Source organism: Canis aureus, chromosome 16 (genome assembly GCF_053574225.1).
Source record: "Canis aureus isolate CA01 chromosome 16, VMU_Caureus_v.1.0, whole genome shotgun sequence".
In the NCBI taxonomy this organism is placed as follows: domain Eukaryota; kingdom Metazoa; phylum Chordata; class Mammalia; order Carnivora; family Canidae; genus Canis; species Canis aureus.
Genome location: NC_135626.1, coordinates 56336190 through 56354009, shown reverse-complemented (window position 1 = coordinate 56354009; position 17820 = coordinate 56336190). Strand labels below are relative to the sequence as shown.

General features: G+C 48.8%; 2 protein-coding genes across 7 annotated transcripts in view; one reads left to right on the top strand and one right to left on the bottom strand.

The window, feature by feature from the left end:
• Positions 1 to 17820, top strand: part of SLC39A11 (solute carrier family 39 member 11) — a 404898-nt gene that overhangs the window by 8853 nt on the left and 378225 nt on the right. The gene's annotated exons all lie outside the window — the stretch shown is intronic.
• On the bottom strand, positions 917 to 16275 carry SSTR2 (somatostatin receptor 2). 5 transcript variants are annotated; one of them, XR_013354913.1, is made up of 5 exons: positions 16096 to 16275; positions 10624 to 11707; positions 8208 to 8362; positions 6967 to 7362; positions 917 to 3061 (listed from the first exon to the last, which is right to left on the bottom strand). XR_013354913.1 is itself a non-coding variant. In XM_077854086.1 (3 exons), exons 2-3 carry the CDS (start codon positions 11614 to 11616, stop codon positions 3056 to 3058), a joined length of 999 nt encoding a protein of 332 aa, XP_077710212.1. In that variant the 5' UTR covers positions 11617 to 11707; positions 16096 to 16274; the 3' UTR covers positions 917 to 3055. The 5 variants fall into 5 exon arrangements, 3 of the variants coding, with proteins under 3 accessions (XP_077710212.1, XP_077710210.1, XP_077710209.1); XR_013354912.1 differs by lacking the exon at positions 6967 to 7362; XM_077854086.1 differs by lacking the exons at positions 6967 to 7362; positions 8208 to 8362 and having other exon boundaries at positions 16096 to 16274.

The following is a 17820-nucleotide window of genomic DNA, read 5'->3' as shown; positions in this document are numbered from 1 at the left end:
GGTTTGCAGACGAGGAAGCGTGGGCTCGGGACGGTCACGTGGAAGTGTACTGTGGCAGAGTGGTTCAGAGTGCAGGTTCTGGTCGAGTGGTGCAAGTTTGCCACACCTCGGTTTCCTCGCCTGTGGAGTGGGTGTTAGCACCTGTGGGAACTGAATGAGATGACGCCTGTAAAGTGCCCAGCACAGAGATTGGTCCATTTTGAGCACTCCAAATATTAGCTCACTTTTCTTTTCTGGTTTCAGCGGTCTGATTTGTAACTAAGACCCTGTTTTAAGCAGCTAGACTTTTTCATTAGGTTTTGATTTTGAATGACTGGAACGAAGATGAGAGGGTGATAAAAAAAAGTTCTTTTTTTTTTTTTGACCTAATTCTAAAGCACTTGATATTTCCCTGTAATCACTTCTGCCATCAGCGGGACCTGGCACATCCGTATGGCACTCTGGGAGCACCCCCTTCACCGTGTGCTTTGCCGTGACTCAGCCGTGCTCTTTAAACTCGGCCCCAGAATCTGGAGGCCATCATATTGGGTCATTAAGGATCAGTCTATGGACCAAATGGCACTCAGCAGTGGTTATCTATTTTAAAATGTTGTTTTTCTCTTGCTACCAAATGATTGCTAAGATATCTAGAAAACATTTTTGTCGGCTTTTCTTTGGGCTTAGCGTTAAAACAATTCTAAAGCTTCTAGTTCAGAGTGTCAGGAAATCTGGAAAGTATGGGTTATCTCGTGACCTAGGACCATCGCCCATCGTCCTGAATGTGTAGAGTCTCTTTCAGGGGTAGGTGGGAGCAGAAGGGAGCTCACATAGGTGGCCTAGTGAACAAACTTCAGTCTAGGTCCCTTCGATGGATAGTATGATTTCATGTGAAGGTAGTTTATAGTACGGTACACTTGCAAATAAAAAAGAAATAAAGTCACTAAAAAGCAGTGTTTGCTTCTTGCTTTCTGGTATAGACAGGCAATTACAGCAGCAAAGATAGAGGCCAATTTATCTGACATACAGAGGAACGTACACATTCACAAAGACAGAGCTTATTTGAAGGCAAAGGCAGTTTTAGCAATTTCATCTCAATACTGGACATGCAGGAATTACACGTTAAGAAGAATAACCACATTCAAAATACCACAGGAATAATAAAAATAGCTTGCGTGCATACCTATTCCTGACATATTAAAAACATCAATCACATCACGTCACTGACAGTGTTTTTGCAGTCGGGGCTGCTGAAGGCTTTTCTGGATGTCCCCAGTTTCCTTGTCAGGAGCATGGAAGGAGAAAGAAAACTCAGTAAAGCCTTCCTGGGAAGGTAGGAGGGGGCCCAAAGGTTCGGATTTCCTGACCTCCCCCCCCCCACCGTCCAGGAGGAGGATGCAAACCATCAGTGCTGCTCAGAAGAACAGAGAGGGGTGACGGGCGGTGTGAGTGCCCGTGTAGGACGGGCTTTCAATCTCCCACGATAGTGATTGATGTACTATTTGTAGAAACCCACTGTTGTTCCCTGGTGAGTGACAGCCAGGGAGTGATGGACAGATTACGAAGTAAGTATACTAGGAAAGACGCCACACGCGTTAAACTATCACCGAACATGTTGTCAGAGTCAACCCCGTACTCTGTTCTTTCTTGCTGACATGATTCTCAGGCTGTTGGAAGGTGGAATGGAGATATTTATTTATTTTTTTATTCCTGGAGAAATGGCTTCCAAATCATTCTGGAGAGTCGGATTGTCTGCTTTGGGCTTGCCATGGGATAGGGTGAGTATGGAGGCCGCTCACAGCATTTGGTTGTGTTGGCCGGGCTGGTGGATTCTCTCCTCCTCCAAACCGATGGGAAAGCAGCCTCCATTAGCTGGTTGCTCTTATTAGGAACCGTTTTCTTCCATTCAGCTGTGCCGTGGCCCGCTCCTGTCTGAGGCCACACCACTAGCAGAAGCTGGGGGGTGGAAGGGGGCAGGAATGAGGCCTGGCTCTGCATCATCCACCGGGGGGATGGATGCCTCTGCTGACTATTTCCTTCAGAATTGGTTCCCACTTTCTCATTTTGTGAAAACTAAGGTGTGCCTTTCTATTGTTTAAAGGTGGGCATTGTGGACTTCTCAAGAGAAGCCATTTAAAAAATTTCAACGTAGGTATATGTTTCCATAAACCTTAGAGAACACTGTTTTGAAAGACGGGTGAATGAGATGGCTAAAGGACATGAACTCTGATGAGCTAGATTTTTAGAATGTGAGACTTCCTGCTCACAGGTGCCCTGTCTCCTATCTTGACGTTACCCGAGGACCTCTGGAGCTCAGCGGACTTGGCATTCCTGAAGGCCGCCTCTGACATTAGGCTTCGCCGCTGACACAGTCTGTCACTTCAATGCCTTGCTTTGGCGCTTCTCCAGCAATGAGGGTTGACTTCATTGATCCTGGAGGCAGTTAAGGAGGCCCTTGAAATCCCAAATCCTCTGAAAACCCATTTCCACGTTGACCCAACAGCCCAGAACCATGTTGCTGATGGCAAACCAGATTTTGTATCTGCTCCATTGGACCAGAAATACTCTGTTTGAGGTTGAGGAGGGATGGGTTTCCCCGGCTGCAAAGACCGCCCCCAGCAGCAGCCACATGCAGCATGGTTGAGGATGTTGTCACCTCTCAGCCCACAGGCCCTTTAGAGTGAGGAGAATGCAAAAGAAGGTCATGTGAAGGTGCAGAGGAAAGGAAAAATGAACCGTCTGTGGTTAGTTGCCTCCCAGAGCAAGCCTGTGGTAAATACTATAGTGCCTAGCCACCTGGGAGTTTGGAAGATTCAGGAGACTATTTTAAGCTGCTAAAAAGCATTTCAGCTGAAGCCAAACAAAGTGAGTCTTTATCCAATCTGAGTCTTTGCTCCAGAAGTATCTGGATTGCAGATGGGCAGCACAGCTCTCTTCCCCATCGCATACTGGCAGGTACTTAAAAAGCACACAAAAGGAGTTGATGTAGATATCCTGAACCATGGAAATGCATTGTAGCGGGATGATGGACAAGGGGAAGACTTCTTTTATGGTGGAGAGCCTCTTTGTGGAGGTGTGCTCATGCCTGAGGAAGAGAACTGCAGTTCATTTTCTTGGTGGCCAAGCATCTCCACTTCCCCCAAAGTGTTCAACCTCAGATTTCTATTAAGAATCATGGAGGCACAAAGCTATACTAATCAAAATAATATGGTATTGGCATAAAAACAGACCAATAGATCAGTGGAGCAGCATAGAGCGCCCACAGATAAACCCACATATACATGGTCAGCTATGACAAAAGAGCCGAGAACAGACAATGGGGAAAGGACAGTCTCTTCAATACACGGTGTTGAGAAAACTGGACAGCCACATGCAAAAAAAATTGGACCTCTTACACCACAGACAAAAATCAACTCAAAATGGATTAGAGACCTAAAAGTAAGACCAGAAACCATAAAACTCCTAGAAGAAAACATAGTAAGCTCCTTGACATTGGTCTTGGCAATGATTTTTTTAAAAAAGATTTTTATTTATTTATTTGGAGAGGGAGAAAGAGAGAGAGTGAATACAAGGGTGGGGGGGGGGGGAGAAGCAGGCTCCCCACTGAGCAAGGAGCCCAGTGCAGGGCTCGATCCAGGGACTCTGGGATCATGACCTGAGCCAAAGGCAGACACTTAACTGACTGAGCCCCCAAGTGCCCCTTGGCAATGATTTTTTTGTATTTGATACCCAAAGCAAAGGCAACAAAAGCAAAAATAAATGAGTAGGACTACGTGAAGTTAAAAAGCTGCTACAAGGCAAAGAACAGAATGAAACAGCAGCCCACTGACTGGGAGAAAACATTTGCAAATCATATCTTTGATAAGGGGTTAGCATCCAAAATATATAATGAACTCATAAAACTTAATAACAACAAAAATTTGATTAACAAGTGGGCAGAGGATCTGAGTAGATATTTTTCCAAAGAAGACATACAGATAGCTATCAGGTACATGAAAAGATGCTCAGCATCACTCATCATTAGGGAAATGCAAATCAGAGCCACAATGAGATACTATCTCACATTTGTCAGAATAGCAATTATCCAGAAGACAAGAAAGAGATATTGGCGAGGATGTGAAGAGAGAACCCTTCTGCACTGTTGGTAGGAATGTCATTTGGTGCAGTCCCTTGAAAAACATTATGGAGGTTCCTCAAAAAATTAAAAATAGAACTACCCTATGGTCTAACCGTCTCACTTCTGGGTATTTATCCATCCAAAGGAAATGAAAACAGGCTCTCAAAGAGGTATCTGCACCCCCATATTCATTGCAGCATTATTTATGATAGCCAAGACCTAGAAACAATGGACGAACGGATAAAGAAAATGAGATATACATATATATCTCACGTATATCTCATATATAATATATATGTGATATATATATAAAATGTGATATATATGTGATATATAGACACACACGCTAGAATATTCAGATATAAAAAAAGAATGAAATCTTGCCATTTGCGACAACATGAATAGATCTTGAGGGCATTATGCTAAGTGAAATAAGTCAGAGAAAGATAAATATGATTTCACTTATGTGTGGAATCTAAAACAAAAGAACCCACCAAACCAAGCTCATAGATACAGGTGACAGACTGGTGGCTTCCAGAGGCAGGAAATGGGGTGGGGGCGAAATGGATGAAGACGCTCAAAAAAATAGATTTCCAGCTATAAAATATGTAAGTCAAGGGGATATAAGGTACAGCATGGCTGCTATAGTTAATAATACTGTATTGCCTATTTGGAAGTTCCTGACAGTAAATCTTAAAAGTTCTCATCACAAGAAACAAAGAATTCTGGAACTAGGTATGGTGATGGATGGCCATACCACTTGGACTTGCTGTGGTGCTCATTTGCATTTGTGTGCAAATATCAAGTCGTTATGTTGTATAGTATACCTGAAACAAATATAATGTCTGTCAATTATACCTCAATGGAAAAAAAAAAAAAAGCAACACAGTGGGGAAGAAATGTCTGTTAGGATCTGTCTTCTGTGGGTATCCATTTGAAAATTGAGTGATTTTTCTGTAAAGAAATTGTGTGTTTTTCTTGTGCAGAACTATTGCTGTTAGCAGAATATGTGCTTCCAGTTGGTTGACTAGTGGGGATGATTTGTAATTTTGCCAACTTTACTTTTATTTATTTTTTTTAATTGAAGTGGCCTGCTATTTGCAGGGACAGCAGGGTGGGGCAGGAATGCAGTCGATGACCTGGCACGGAGTCTTTGCGTGAAATATTGGCTTATACACGACATCCCCTCCCATTAAAAAAAAAAAAAGGAAAGAGTGTATATCCCTAGACTTTAAATGAGTTAGTCAAATTATAGTTCTGTTCCTCCATTGAAAGCCTTGGAGAATCCCTGCATTGGAAGTCTTGCCTACAAGATGTAGAAGGCGGATTGTGTGTGAGTACGTGTGCATCACGTGTGTGTGCCACACGTGGGCTCCACTGCATCACCTGTGTGCACTGCATCACCGGGGTACCTGTGCCTGAGAGCACAAAGTGTGGTGAGCCTTAGGAGACTGTCCCTTTGTCCCGAGAAATAGGATGCCGGTGAATGTTGAGTAAACAACCAGGCCTTGGTTATGTTGTCAGAGAGCCACTTGGGTTTCTTGTTGAAAATAATACCCATGGGGAAAAATATCTGCCCTCTCAGTGATGGCCACAATCCCTCGCTTGGGGACAGGAACCTCCATGGGAACTGGTACCCCAACCATCAGCAAGGAAGGGGGAGCACCCCAGGAGTGGCATTGCTGCTCCTTCGAGGTGCCTGGTGCATGGACAGGGAGCTCTGGAGAGCAGACGTGGTGAGCTTGCAGGTCGTCCAGTAGAGCTAACCGTGGGTCCTCCTCTTTTGAGACTAGCAATTTCCCTCAGGGACCCTGTTCTGGTCACTTTGCAATCTGATCTTTGTAAGGTCCTGGGACAACTGTGTCTCCTGTGTTTAGGGTTATGACTGTCTGATTTGGTAAACCACAGCTCAGCTGCCTTTTTTCCTTCCATGACTGCCCTGCAAGGGACCTGCTCTGTTGCTTAAGCAATTGGAGGCCCCAGTCACCGAATAATGGGAGAGGGCAAGGCTGTGACACGCCATTTCAGATTTCTCTTGGAGTAGATCTTGCATTAGGCTCCTCAACAGGCTTTCCTAGCAAGGACAGGGCCATTTTGTCTGACCAGTGCTGGTAGGCCCAGGGGCAGACGTGAGCCACCTCTCCTCACCAGACACCAGTATCCTGGCAAAGGGGTCTTCTTTCCCTCTTCCGTCCTCTCAGTAATACCAGGGAAGAGGAGGGATGAAAAGCTAAAGCATCTCTCCCTTCCTCTCCAAACACCTGAAGTTGGGTCTGTGTGATCCATCTCCTGCTGAAAATCTCTGTCCGACAGGAGGCAGATGCCCACCGAACCCAGGGAGCAAGCCACAGCGTTTCACTTACCATACTCACTTTTAATCCCAGGGGAATCAATAGTTTTATATTCAGCTTGCTCAAGTCCTGGCTAATGTTTAACTCTGTTTTGAAGCAACAGCCCAGATACATGCAACCTGACACATCCAAGGGAGAAAACTAGCTGATCAGCCTGTGCCCGGTCGCTGAGGAGTTAACAGAGGCACAGTGGCCGGTAGGGGTGGGGGACATGAACACTTGTCCCGCAGTTGCTATTCCCAACCCTAACCGGTCTGCTGACTCAGGTAATAGACCCACGAAAGCTTTTCGGCTGTGAAGTAGAATATAATCCCCGGTGCCTGCTTTCCAGATGAGCTGCTAGGAAAAAAAAAAAAATGAGACTCGGCCTGTGGGAATGTTCCAAGAAATCCACATATTAGAAGGAGAATAACCAGTGAGGTGAAGATTTGCTCCGATAGGATATTTGATAGAGAACTTGATGTTTTTGAACCTGGTAGAAATGGGGATCAGACAAGTGACCAAATATAAATTATTACTTACAAAGCTCAAATGCTTGGCTTGCCACCTGTGGTGATTTTTACGATGCCACATGGTCCAGAAACACTAATGGGACCTTCCCAACCATATATGGAGCCTTTCGATGATTCTCTTGCCACCTTCCTTCAACTAGGCAGGAGTTCATTTCTGCCTTCCCTCCTCACTTAGCTGTCTTGATTGAACAGTCACACTTGGAGCTGAAGAGGAACATGCATCCCCACAGACGTTCCTTCCTACCTCTCTCAATGACCAGACTGTACACTTGCCCGGCACGGTGCTCCTATCTAGCAATCAACGCTTGCATGCTGCCGTGGGGAGGAGGTTAAATCTGTGTAAGCAAATAGACTCCAGTTCACTGCCAGCTCTGGAAGTCTCACTCACCAGCCCACATTTTCTTCTCTGCATAGCATTTGTGATAGATAAGTAAATCCATGCAAAAAAAAAAAAAAGAGGTATAGTTTAAAAATGAGACTGCGGGAAAAGCTGCTACCCGCAGTGCATGCAGTCAAATCCCACCATATAACTTAAGGAGAGGTCAGCTACAGGTTCTGCTCAGCACTTGCTAGCAGCCTCAGCTAATCGAGAGTAAGGATTCCTCTTCTTCCTCTTCCCCTGCTGCCTCCTGCCTCCTCCTCTTTCTTCTTCCAAAAACAAAGGAAGGAAATGCAGTGTCCTCTATCCCCCAGTGGCCTTCTCCTTGTCCACCCAGACTGTCCCAAGCTATGGCACGAACTCCACGTTCGATAGTCCTCAACCCTCTGTGTTACCGAAACACAAACCAGCATCATTCAACACAGGCCACAGTGTCACATTCTCTTTCCTGATAGCTCTCTCACCAGATCCACTGAGGTTTAACCAGCTCTTAATTACCCACGTTCATGGGTAGGTTAAATAGTAGCTCGCATGATCCAAATGATCAGCTGCCCTCACATCAATGGAGTGGCATTACTTTTTGTTCTCTCCCAGCATCCAGCAGATTTATGTTCATAATTAAATGTTGAGTTGAGGCTAAGCTTACATATTAGAATTAAAATCGTATTAACATTTAAATTGAAACGCTTATTCCCTCTTTCGGAAGAAAGAAAACCACCAGAAAGCAAGTTCTCCTTGAAAGAGGTATTTCAAGAAGTAGAGGATTCCTTTTCATAGAGAAGCAACCTGCCTGCTGATTTGGACAGAATTATAGCTTCAGCCTTAAAGGCCCATTAGAATGACCATCGTGCTGATGAGCACCGACTGTATACCTGGATATGCATTTTGTTTGAAGACTTTAGATGGCTGCTGTGGGCCGTGGCCTCCTTGGAGGCAGTGTCTGATTGCAGGGGCCTGAATGCTACAGAGTGAGTCTGTCTTCCCTGAAATTATTTCCACCAGTTCTTGGTCCCTTGGAATCACTTCCCTAAGTAAAAACAAACAAACAAACAAAAATCAGCATTTATTCAAAGGCCCTGGGACATCTCATATTATTAGTAATGGTAAAGTTGGGTTTAAAGCATTTCCTTCCAAATCTCTGCTTGTTTTTATGGCAGAGGAGGGGGAGGAGGAGGAGTCACCTTCTATCAGTTGTGGCTGCTAGGAAGTCCTGAGCGGAACTTGTAGCCAACCTTTCCCTCCGTGATGGCCAGAGATTTTACTGCGTGCACTTCTGGGTCACAGCTTTCCTTAGGGTTTCATCTTATAATTGTACCTCTTTTAACTTTTGCACGGATTTACTTATCTATCGTAAATATTACTGAACACGCTTATCTAGGCTGCAGAAGTGCTCCAGGGAATGAGGTGGCATGAATAATATAGACAGAATGAAGGCAGCACATTACCAGCGAGAGCCACAGGTAGAGAGTTCTTACTCATCCTGTCAAACAGCCCTTGCTCAGGGAGCCAGGAGAGGAAAGCTCATTTTTACGATAAAATCTATATGTGAGACACTAAGAGCGAAGCTTTCATAGAAACCCAGAGATGATGGCATCGGTGCAAACACCTGAGTGTGTATTTCTTCCTACCCTGGAAATGGTGATCAGTGAAAGGGGCACCATCTCTTTTCTTAGCGTTTGTACGTGAGCCCATCTACCATTTCGGGGACAGAAAAATGTCACTGATGGTGTGAAGTGCCTGTCTGTGATGACCGTGCTTGAGGAATAGCTCAGAGCATCTGTAGCATTAAAGGTGGATGTCTAATGTGTCTACCCTGGGCGAGGAAGGTGGCACAGGTGTACCTGAGAGGCACGGGACTCCCTCCGACACTCCTACCTGTGCACCTGCTCTGGGCTACATATTGTGGGGCTGGCGGACATGTTCATGTTTTAGGGACTGGGTCCTCCGGTCTTTAGGGCACTGATTTTTTTTTTTTTTTTTTTTTAGTGCCTAGCTTTGTTTCAACTCCTTAAAAAAGAAAAAAAAAAACATAGAGGAGTCATTGAACTGTACGTAGTTCCATCTTCTTTCATTAGGAAGCCATGTCTGGCATTTTTTTTTTTAAAAAGAATTTCATGGTTTCTCGTAAAGGTGTAATTTTGCTTTATTCTTATTCATTTATTTTCATGGTGGGGAAAATAAAATGCTTTCCCCTCGAGAATCGAGAATCGTGGTCCATTTTTTGCCTTTCGTATTGGTGATTTCCTCCACTCTCCCCTTCCATGGCTCCCTAAGAAAGACTAAAGCAAATTAAGAAAAAAATGCAATCTTATTACAAAGCAGGCTTTGTCTTGGTAAATACAATAATGGATGACCCCAACCATTTAAGTCCTTTTGGATAAATGTATAATTCTTTGATTATATCTTAAGAAGAGAAAACACATGAATTTATGTTCTGGGTCCTCAAATATCTTCTTGATCTAACTCACCTGATATTAGTAAGGCTAATACCCAGGGTGGGGTCGGGGTGGGGGAGCAGAGAGGGGTTTGAGATACTGGGAGCTTTAAGGAGACTTCCTTAAGAAAAAAAATACAAAAGTATCTTACTTTTACGATTTTTTACAAAAACACGTGATCATGTGAAAATACTGGCCAAGCATGAGAGATCCCTGAAGCTTAAACTTTATTGGCTTCATGGCAAGTCCATTTCTGCGGGTACCATATTGTAATAAACGTCCACCTATACTAGGCACACTTCAATCTGCTACTCGTGTACTTTTGAACACAGGAAACATAGGTAATGACTACACAGGGACTAGAGAAGAGTAGAATAGATAAGTATAAATATAAGACCACAAGATTACATATTAGGTTTTAAACACGCAGATAGACTTTTCTATTTTTGTTGAGCTTCACCATTTCTACAGATCAGACCCAAGCGTGATCTCTTCTTCTCCTGACTTGGAATTGTCTGCCTGCATTTAAATGTTCACTTTAAGTGGGGGGAGGGGTGTCATCAATTTAATACATTATCATTCACTCAGACACTGTTCTCTGCTTGGACTCATGCTGAGCAATTTCCTATTCTAGAAGCCAGGTGTGATGGGTGGGAGGAAGGAAAGGGGGCAGAGGGGAGGGAGCACTTGCCACTTGGCAGAGCTTGGCATTTTATTTATTTATTTTTCAGGCAGTTCAGATACTGGTCTGGAGGTCTCCATTGAGGAGGGTCCTCTGGGTCTCCGTGGTCTCATTCAGCCGGGATTTGTCCTGCTTACTGTCACTCCGTTCCCCGTCATCTGGGCCGCTCACCTTGACCAAGCAGAGGACATTCTGGAAGCTCTTCTTGAAGTTGTCAGACAAGAAGGCATACAGGATAGGGTTGGCACAGCTGTTGGCATAGGTGAGGACCACCACAAAGTCGAACATGCCTTTAAGGGCTGGTGTGGGACTGATGGCCACAGAGACAGAGGAGACATTGAATATATAGAAGGGAAGCCAGCAGAAAATGAACACAGCCACCACTATGGACACCATCCGGGTGACCTTCTTCTCAGACTTTTTCCTCTTGGAGGAACCCACGCGGATCCCAGAGGACTTCACCTTGATGATAATGAACAGGTAGCAAAGACAAATGATGGTGAGGGGCACCAGGAACCCCAAGATGAAGGTGTAGATGATGAACCCTGTGTACCACGCCCCAGATTCACCTGGCCAGTTGATGGTACAGCTGCTTCTCCCCCATTGGTTGCTCCGAAGCCCAGCATATATCATGATAGGCAAGATGACCAGCAGGGAGACTCCCCACACGGCCACATTGACCATCTTGGCCGTTCGGGGTCTCCTCCACTTGGCCGACTTGATGGGGTGGACCACAGCCAGGTATCGATCGATGCTCATGACCGTCAAGCAGAAAATGCTGGTGAACTGATTGATGCCATCCACAGTCATGACCACCCGGCAAATGGCCTTGCCAAAGGGCCAGTGGACCAGAGCCACCTGCATGGCCAGGAAGGGCAGACCCAGCATGAAGAGCTCATCTGCGATGGCCAGGTTGAGGATATAAATGTTGGTGATGGTCTTCATCTTGGCATAGCGGAGGATGACATAAATGACAAGTGTGTTGCCACACAATCCAATGATGCAGACCACAAAATATATGAATGTGAGGACTGCATTGCTGGTCAGGTCATAGTATGGCTCTGTCTGGTTTGAGCTATTGGCCGCCACCACAGAGCCATCGAGGTCAAAAGGAGGGGAAACCCAAGTGTGGCTCTCATTGAGTAGCTCATACTCCATATCCATGGCTGCCTTACACTCTTAGGCTAGTTCCAGCCAGCCAGAGATCGTATTCTCACCTTAATGTGTCCTGAAGGCAAAGGATCCGGTATGACATCTGCAAGGAAAACAGGAAGATGGGCCCATCAGTCAGAGGCTACTTAGGCTTTCACCAGCCTTCCATGTTTCTGATTTACTCTCTCAGACTCTTCAGTTGAGAAGTGTGTTATCTGTCTACCTCAACATTAGAGGGACCAGCCCATTCTACTCAGGATGCTGACTTTTTGAGTTGTTTTTCCAATGGGGGGAGGGGGAAGGGTTTGGGTTAAGTCATCATAGTTTATCTTGTCATCTCTGGTGACGCACATGTGGGAGATGGCTGTGGCTGCAAAACACACACATACACACACACAAAAAAAACAAAACAAAAACAAACAAACAAAACAACAACCCGTACTTTGATTCCTAAGAAGTTGACTGGTCCAGACGGTAAAAAGGCAGAGTGTGAAGTCCAGCCCCTGACTCAGAGGGATCTGACACCGGCATTCTTGGCCTGCTCTCGGTGAGGACATCTCCGCTGACTTGCTGACTGCTTTGGAGTCTTTCCATTCTGAAAGCCCCAGAATGGAAAAATCCTGGACTTTAGAGGTAAAACAAACCAGGGTTCCACCACGAAGCCTATGTGACCTCGTGTCGGGCGCTTAACCACTCTGACTCTCGTTGGTTAATGCGCACGTCAGGAAGGTTAAGGGATGAAATGTGTGTGGAAATGCCTAGCATTGTGCTAGGCTCATAGGACTCAAAAAACCTCGTCTTTCCCCCTTTTGTCCTCTACCGTCTCATTTATCTGTAATTTACCAAAAGCTGCCCACATAATGAACAAGTTTATGGTCTTAAATATTAAAAATAAAAATCTGGCTGGCTTTTATATTTCAAACGCATGATTTAGTTTATTTTGTTTCTTCTGTTTTCGTTTCTCCAATACCCAGTGCTTGACCTCCACATGCTTCAGAGAGTCCCTCAGGGGGATACTGCTCCAGAATGCTCATCTTCTAACACTCAGGCGTATTTGCCTGGGATCCCACCAATTAAGGAGGAAAATAGGAGCCAGGCCTGAAGGAAGCAGGCTCATTCACAGAAGTGAATTCCAAACAGGACCGTTGCTCATTTACACTCATTAGCCCTTTGATCTTCCCACCCGTCCTATGAAGTAACCATCCCCATTTTACAGATGAGAAACCAAGGCTTAGGGAATTGAAGCAATTTGCTCCCAGTCCCTATATATAACTGGTGGAACTGAGATTTAAACACGGGACACCCGACCCTGCTGCACTTTTCACAGCATCCTATCTGCTGCTCAGTGGGCTGGAAAACGAGTGGCAGATAATTAGACTTTAAACAGTTTAAAACAGCTGACTCCTGTTTGACCATCATGCTGGGAAAGTAACTGTAACACTACCGGCTTGGCCTAAGATCTAAAACAATAGCTCATCACATAAGTAAATGAATATCTACTGTCATGCAAAAATCAGCACCGGTGGGGCGGGGAGGTGGGGGGCTTCTTTTTCTGCACTCCAGGGATACAGGAATGAACAGGACAGGGCTGGTGCTCTCCAAGAGGTGACAATTTAGGAGGGGAGACAGGCAAGGAAGCCAGCTCATCTAGGGTGTGAATTGTGTGGAGAAGTGAACGCAGGGTTTAAGAATGCCTTCCTTGGGGCTCCTTGGTGGCTCAGTCGTTAAGCGTCTGCCTTGGGCACAGGTCATGATTCTGGAGTCCTGGGATCGAGCCCCCCCTCTACGGGTTCCTTGTTCAGTGGGGAATCTGCTTCTCCCTCTCCCTCTGCCTCTCCCACACTCATGTTCTCTATCTCTCTCAAATAAATAAATAAAAAAGAATGCTTCCTCTTCTGGAGGATTCAGAGGAGGCTTCATAACAGTAATATTTGGGCTGAGTCTTGAATATATGAAGAGTGAAGCAGGAAGGGCAGGAAGGAGGTCATTCTGGGAAGAGAGAGGATGGTAAAGGCATAGTGTGCCCAGCATACAGTGGGAATAATTCACTTGGCAGACACATTTCTCCGGAGCAGGGCACTTTCCCTGGTGCCTGAGTGAAGATTGGAGATTGCTCCTTTATACTTGGAGAGATTGCTAATGAGCTAGGGGGGACTTCACCAGCAACAAGTACTCCACGATCCTTGGCCACCTTTGCCTCTGATTCATTCTGCACTGCCAGGCGCCTTGTTTATCCTCTCCATACTAATTTCCTTACCAGACTGGTCTGGGCTTTGTGGCTGACCTTTCTGCTAAGTACGTTGGGGACCCTGGTTTAATGTCTGCATTGGTTGAAAAGCATAAGCTGGCAGCCATTAAAAACAAAAGTTAGGGCACCAGGGTGGCTCAGCGGCTGAGCGTCTGCCTTTGGCTCAGGTCATGATCCCGGGGTCCTGGGATCGAGTCAAGCATCAAGTCAGGCTCCCTGTGGGGCGCCTACTTCTCCCTTTGCCTGTGCCTCTGCCTCTCTCTCTGTGTCTCTCATGAGTAAATAAATAAAGTATTTTTTGAAAAGTTATAAAGAAACCATTTTGGGTATCCCTGGGTTAATTTGGGTTGTTTCCACTATTTTTCTGTCTTATCGGTACTTTAATTCTACAGACCCAGAATCCTATTGAAGCCGCCTGCACTAGAGCATACATTAATCACTAGCATTTTCAGGGGCCCATCTGTGTACTAGGCAAGGTCACACTTCAATGTCTGGGTGAGTCTGAAGACCGGTGAGGGGCAAAAGCTCTGCCTCGAGCTTTGGGGATAGGGATGATGATGGTGCAGGTGAGTGAGGGAAGGTCAAACGCTGACCTCCAGCCCTAACTCTGCCTTTTTGGCTAGAGTCTCACTCAGTGGGATGGACTTGCACCTGGGGTCACTGTTTTTCTAAATAGGCTAAGAAGCAGTAATAGCGTGCACAGCTTTGTGAAAGGGCCAGAGGGGGTAAGCTGGGCAGCCAGTCCAGAGTGGGGAGGCTCCTCCAAGGAAGAAATGAGTTTAAATCACAGTGACTCTGATTGCATTAACAATGAAGTCTGCTGCCCCAGGTCTCCGAGGGACTTCTGCTTCATTTGGGTCCCGGGGAAAGTGGAGCCCAATGCCAGGCAATCAATACTTGTTGGATTGCAGTTCGATTACACGCACAAGGAAGTTTGGTTTTCTGCTTGCTTTATTTTTCCAGCCTAAGACTTCCAGACACTGGAAATGGCTGGTTTTCGGTTTCCTCTGAGTCTGAGTCTGGGCTGTGTTGGAGAGGAGGGGGAGAGTGGTCTGGCGCATCCCTTCCTCTTCCCAGAGCCTAAGAATTAAGCGTGGGGATGAGGTCTGAGCATCAGGAGCGGTGCTAAATCTTGTTGGCCTCCAGCCTTTCCTTTCTCACCTGCAGTCCGCCCCCGCGCTCCCCCCCCCCCCCCCATTCATTCCCCACAGCCACTTCTCCAGTGACCTGCTTAACAGGGAAGGTTTCCGGGGAGCCAGAGCTGAGCCCCAGTAGGGGAGGGAGAGACAATAGCCAGGTGTGGGCCACCGCGGCGCTAGAGCGCCTAAGAGAAGCCGAGGCGGCGCTGGCCGAAGGGCCGGGGGAGAGGTGAAGGCTCAGGACAGTCCATCCGCTTCCCCGGCGCTGGCACAGATAAGCCTCACCACCCAACTCCAAGGCTCGCAGATCCAAGGGTTTCCTAAAGAATTCCCTGCTCTTTCCAGGTGATGATGAGGGGGAGATTAAAGACTGCTGTGCCAGCACCTCAGTTTCTAAATGCAGAGTGGGGGGTGGTGAGGCACCAGGGACGGCTGGGAGCCGGCCACAGCTGCTTGGGGACTTGGCCAGCGCCCCGCGGGCGCAGGCCACTGAGCGATTCGGTCTTTCCAAACATAGGCAAACTGCCCTCTGCTTCTGGGCTCCGGCGGAGCGGACCCTAGACCCTTCGGGTTCTGTCCCCCAGGCGGGGACAGGAAGAATGGAGAAGCGCTCCCTTTGCCCCGCCGCCGCCAGCCGCTGCCAGCTCGGATCTGGGGATGGACGCCTGCAGGGGCCCCCAGCAGGGCTCGCTGGACGCCCCCTCCCACCCCAGCGGCCTGGCTCTCCTCGCGTGGCGGCTCTTCTGCAGGTGGCTGGGAGAGAAGTTGTCCCCGTCGCAGCCACCACCTAGACGAGTGGGCTGGGGGACGAGGACTGGACGAGGGCGCATGCCACGCACACCGGCATGCGGTGGCGCCGCATCTGTTCCCGCACACACGACCCGCAGCCCCCACTCACGCCTGGACACCTGCTGTCGTTCATTGCCACCAGAATCACCCCCCGCAGAAGGGAGAACCGCGCACCGGGACCTACTCTCCAGCACACGGAGGTGCGCACCACCACGCAGCGCAGATGCACCCAGGTGCCCAAGTGCGTCTCTCTCTCTCTCTCTCTCTCGCTCTCTCTCTCTCTCTCGATCTGTGTCTCACACACACACGCCTCACCTTTGCTTTTCCGCTGCAATCCGCTAGCTCGGCTCGCCGGCACCCAGCGACTGTCCCCAACCCAGCCGGGCGCCCAGGCGCGCAGCAGCTCGGCCGGCACCTGGCGCCTGGCGCTCGGCGTCCTGCGCTGCCGGCTGCTCCAGCCCCTCGCGCCGCCCAGAGCCAGGGCCCCGCGGACCCCCCGGACCCCCGGACCCCCGGACCCCCGGCGCCGAGCGCGCACTGGGGCTCGGGGCGCGCGTGGCGGGGCGAGCGCGTGCGCGCCCGGGTGGCTGCGTCGCCGGGACTGGCCCCGCGGAGCCCGGGCCCCTCTGCACATTTCCCCGCGCCCCCCCTCCCCCGGGTTACGTCACAGCAGCTTCGCTCCGCCCGCTGGTCCGTAGGAGGACCGGGCTGAGCCGCGCGGAGAATCCGCCGGGGGCTGCGGGTGGAGCTCGCGGGCGGGGGGCGTCGGGGGTCGGCGATCCCGCGCCCCCGGACGCTCCCACTCGTGGCAGGCTCACGCGCTGCAGTCCCTCGTACCGCGCTCACAGAATCGGGTGTGTCTCACCCAGCGTACGGCTGCTGGGGTGGCGGCCCAGGTGACCCAGACTCGCCTGGGACCCTGTGCCATCACCTGGGTCGGACAGGTTGGCAAAGCCGTGCCTGCCGTGGGTCATCCCAGGGCGCAGGGCTGGCGGGAGAGCACCTCGTGCGGGCCCGGCTCCCCTCCCTTCCCGGCCATCCAGCCGGCACAGGGGTTCCAGAATTCGGTTCAGGGAGCGCCAGGGCTCAGCAGAGCAGCACTCCTGCCCCCTCCCAGCTGTGCACGCCCAGAGGTACAGGCCATGCGGCCGGTCGCTGGGCTTGTGGGCACCTGCTGGTGCGACTCAGCTCGCTCCCCGGCCACCTAACATGTTCCCGCTGTGTGCGAGCCGAGGGGGACACGTAGGAAGTGGGAGCTGAATCGCCCCAGTTGAAGCGATTTCGTTTCTGACTGCGATGATTCAGCCTCTGTTCCAATAGATTAATAAGTCATAGTCCTGCAGCCTCTCCTTCCTCGTCCTCCTCCAGGTACAGACAGGCACTCACCGTCCCGCGGCCAGTTTTAGCAGGTAGGGAAGGGAGACAGCAAACACCAACAACAGTTTTCTCCATGGGCTGCGCTGCCTGCCTTGCACTGGCCGTTCTGTTGTCTGACTTCCAAATCCACCCGTTAAAAGTTCAAGTCCAGAGGCTGTTTGGCAGGTAGGGTGAGCCCTAGGGATAGGTGAGTGACCCGGGAAAGAAACCACCAGTGGAGGTAGCGGTCAGCTGCAGGTTTCCATCTGGGCTACACTGTGTCTTGGGGGTACCTGCTGCCGGGGTGGGGATCAGGACTTTTCGTTGGATTTGTCTCTTTCTGAGATGTTGGTTATGATGGGGCTTGCATCCCTCATGCGGGAGCTTAGGAGCTAGACAGCATTTTAGCCAGCGGTCGCCTTATGTTCCAAGCCATCTGGGAGCCAGCTTCTCTTTAGACTCCTGTGTGTAGGGTGGAGGGGCTGGGGCAGGTAGCTCACTAGCAGGGGGACGCCCCTGCTGGCGGGTGGCTGGGAGAGGCGGAGTGGTGAGAGTCCCAGGAGGGCAGAGTGGTGATGAGCCAGTATGGGAGATACGCTCAAGGCGCGCAGTTACCGCAGCAATACCTGATGTCATCTCCAGTTTAAAACCGGTGACCCGGCTGGTTTCTGGGAAAAAGAAGAT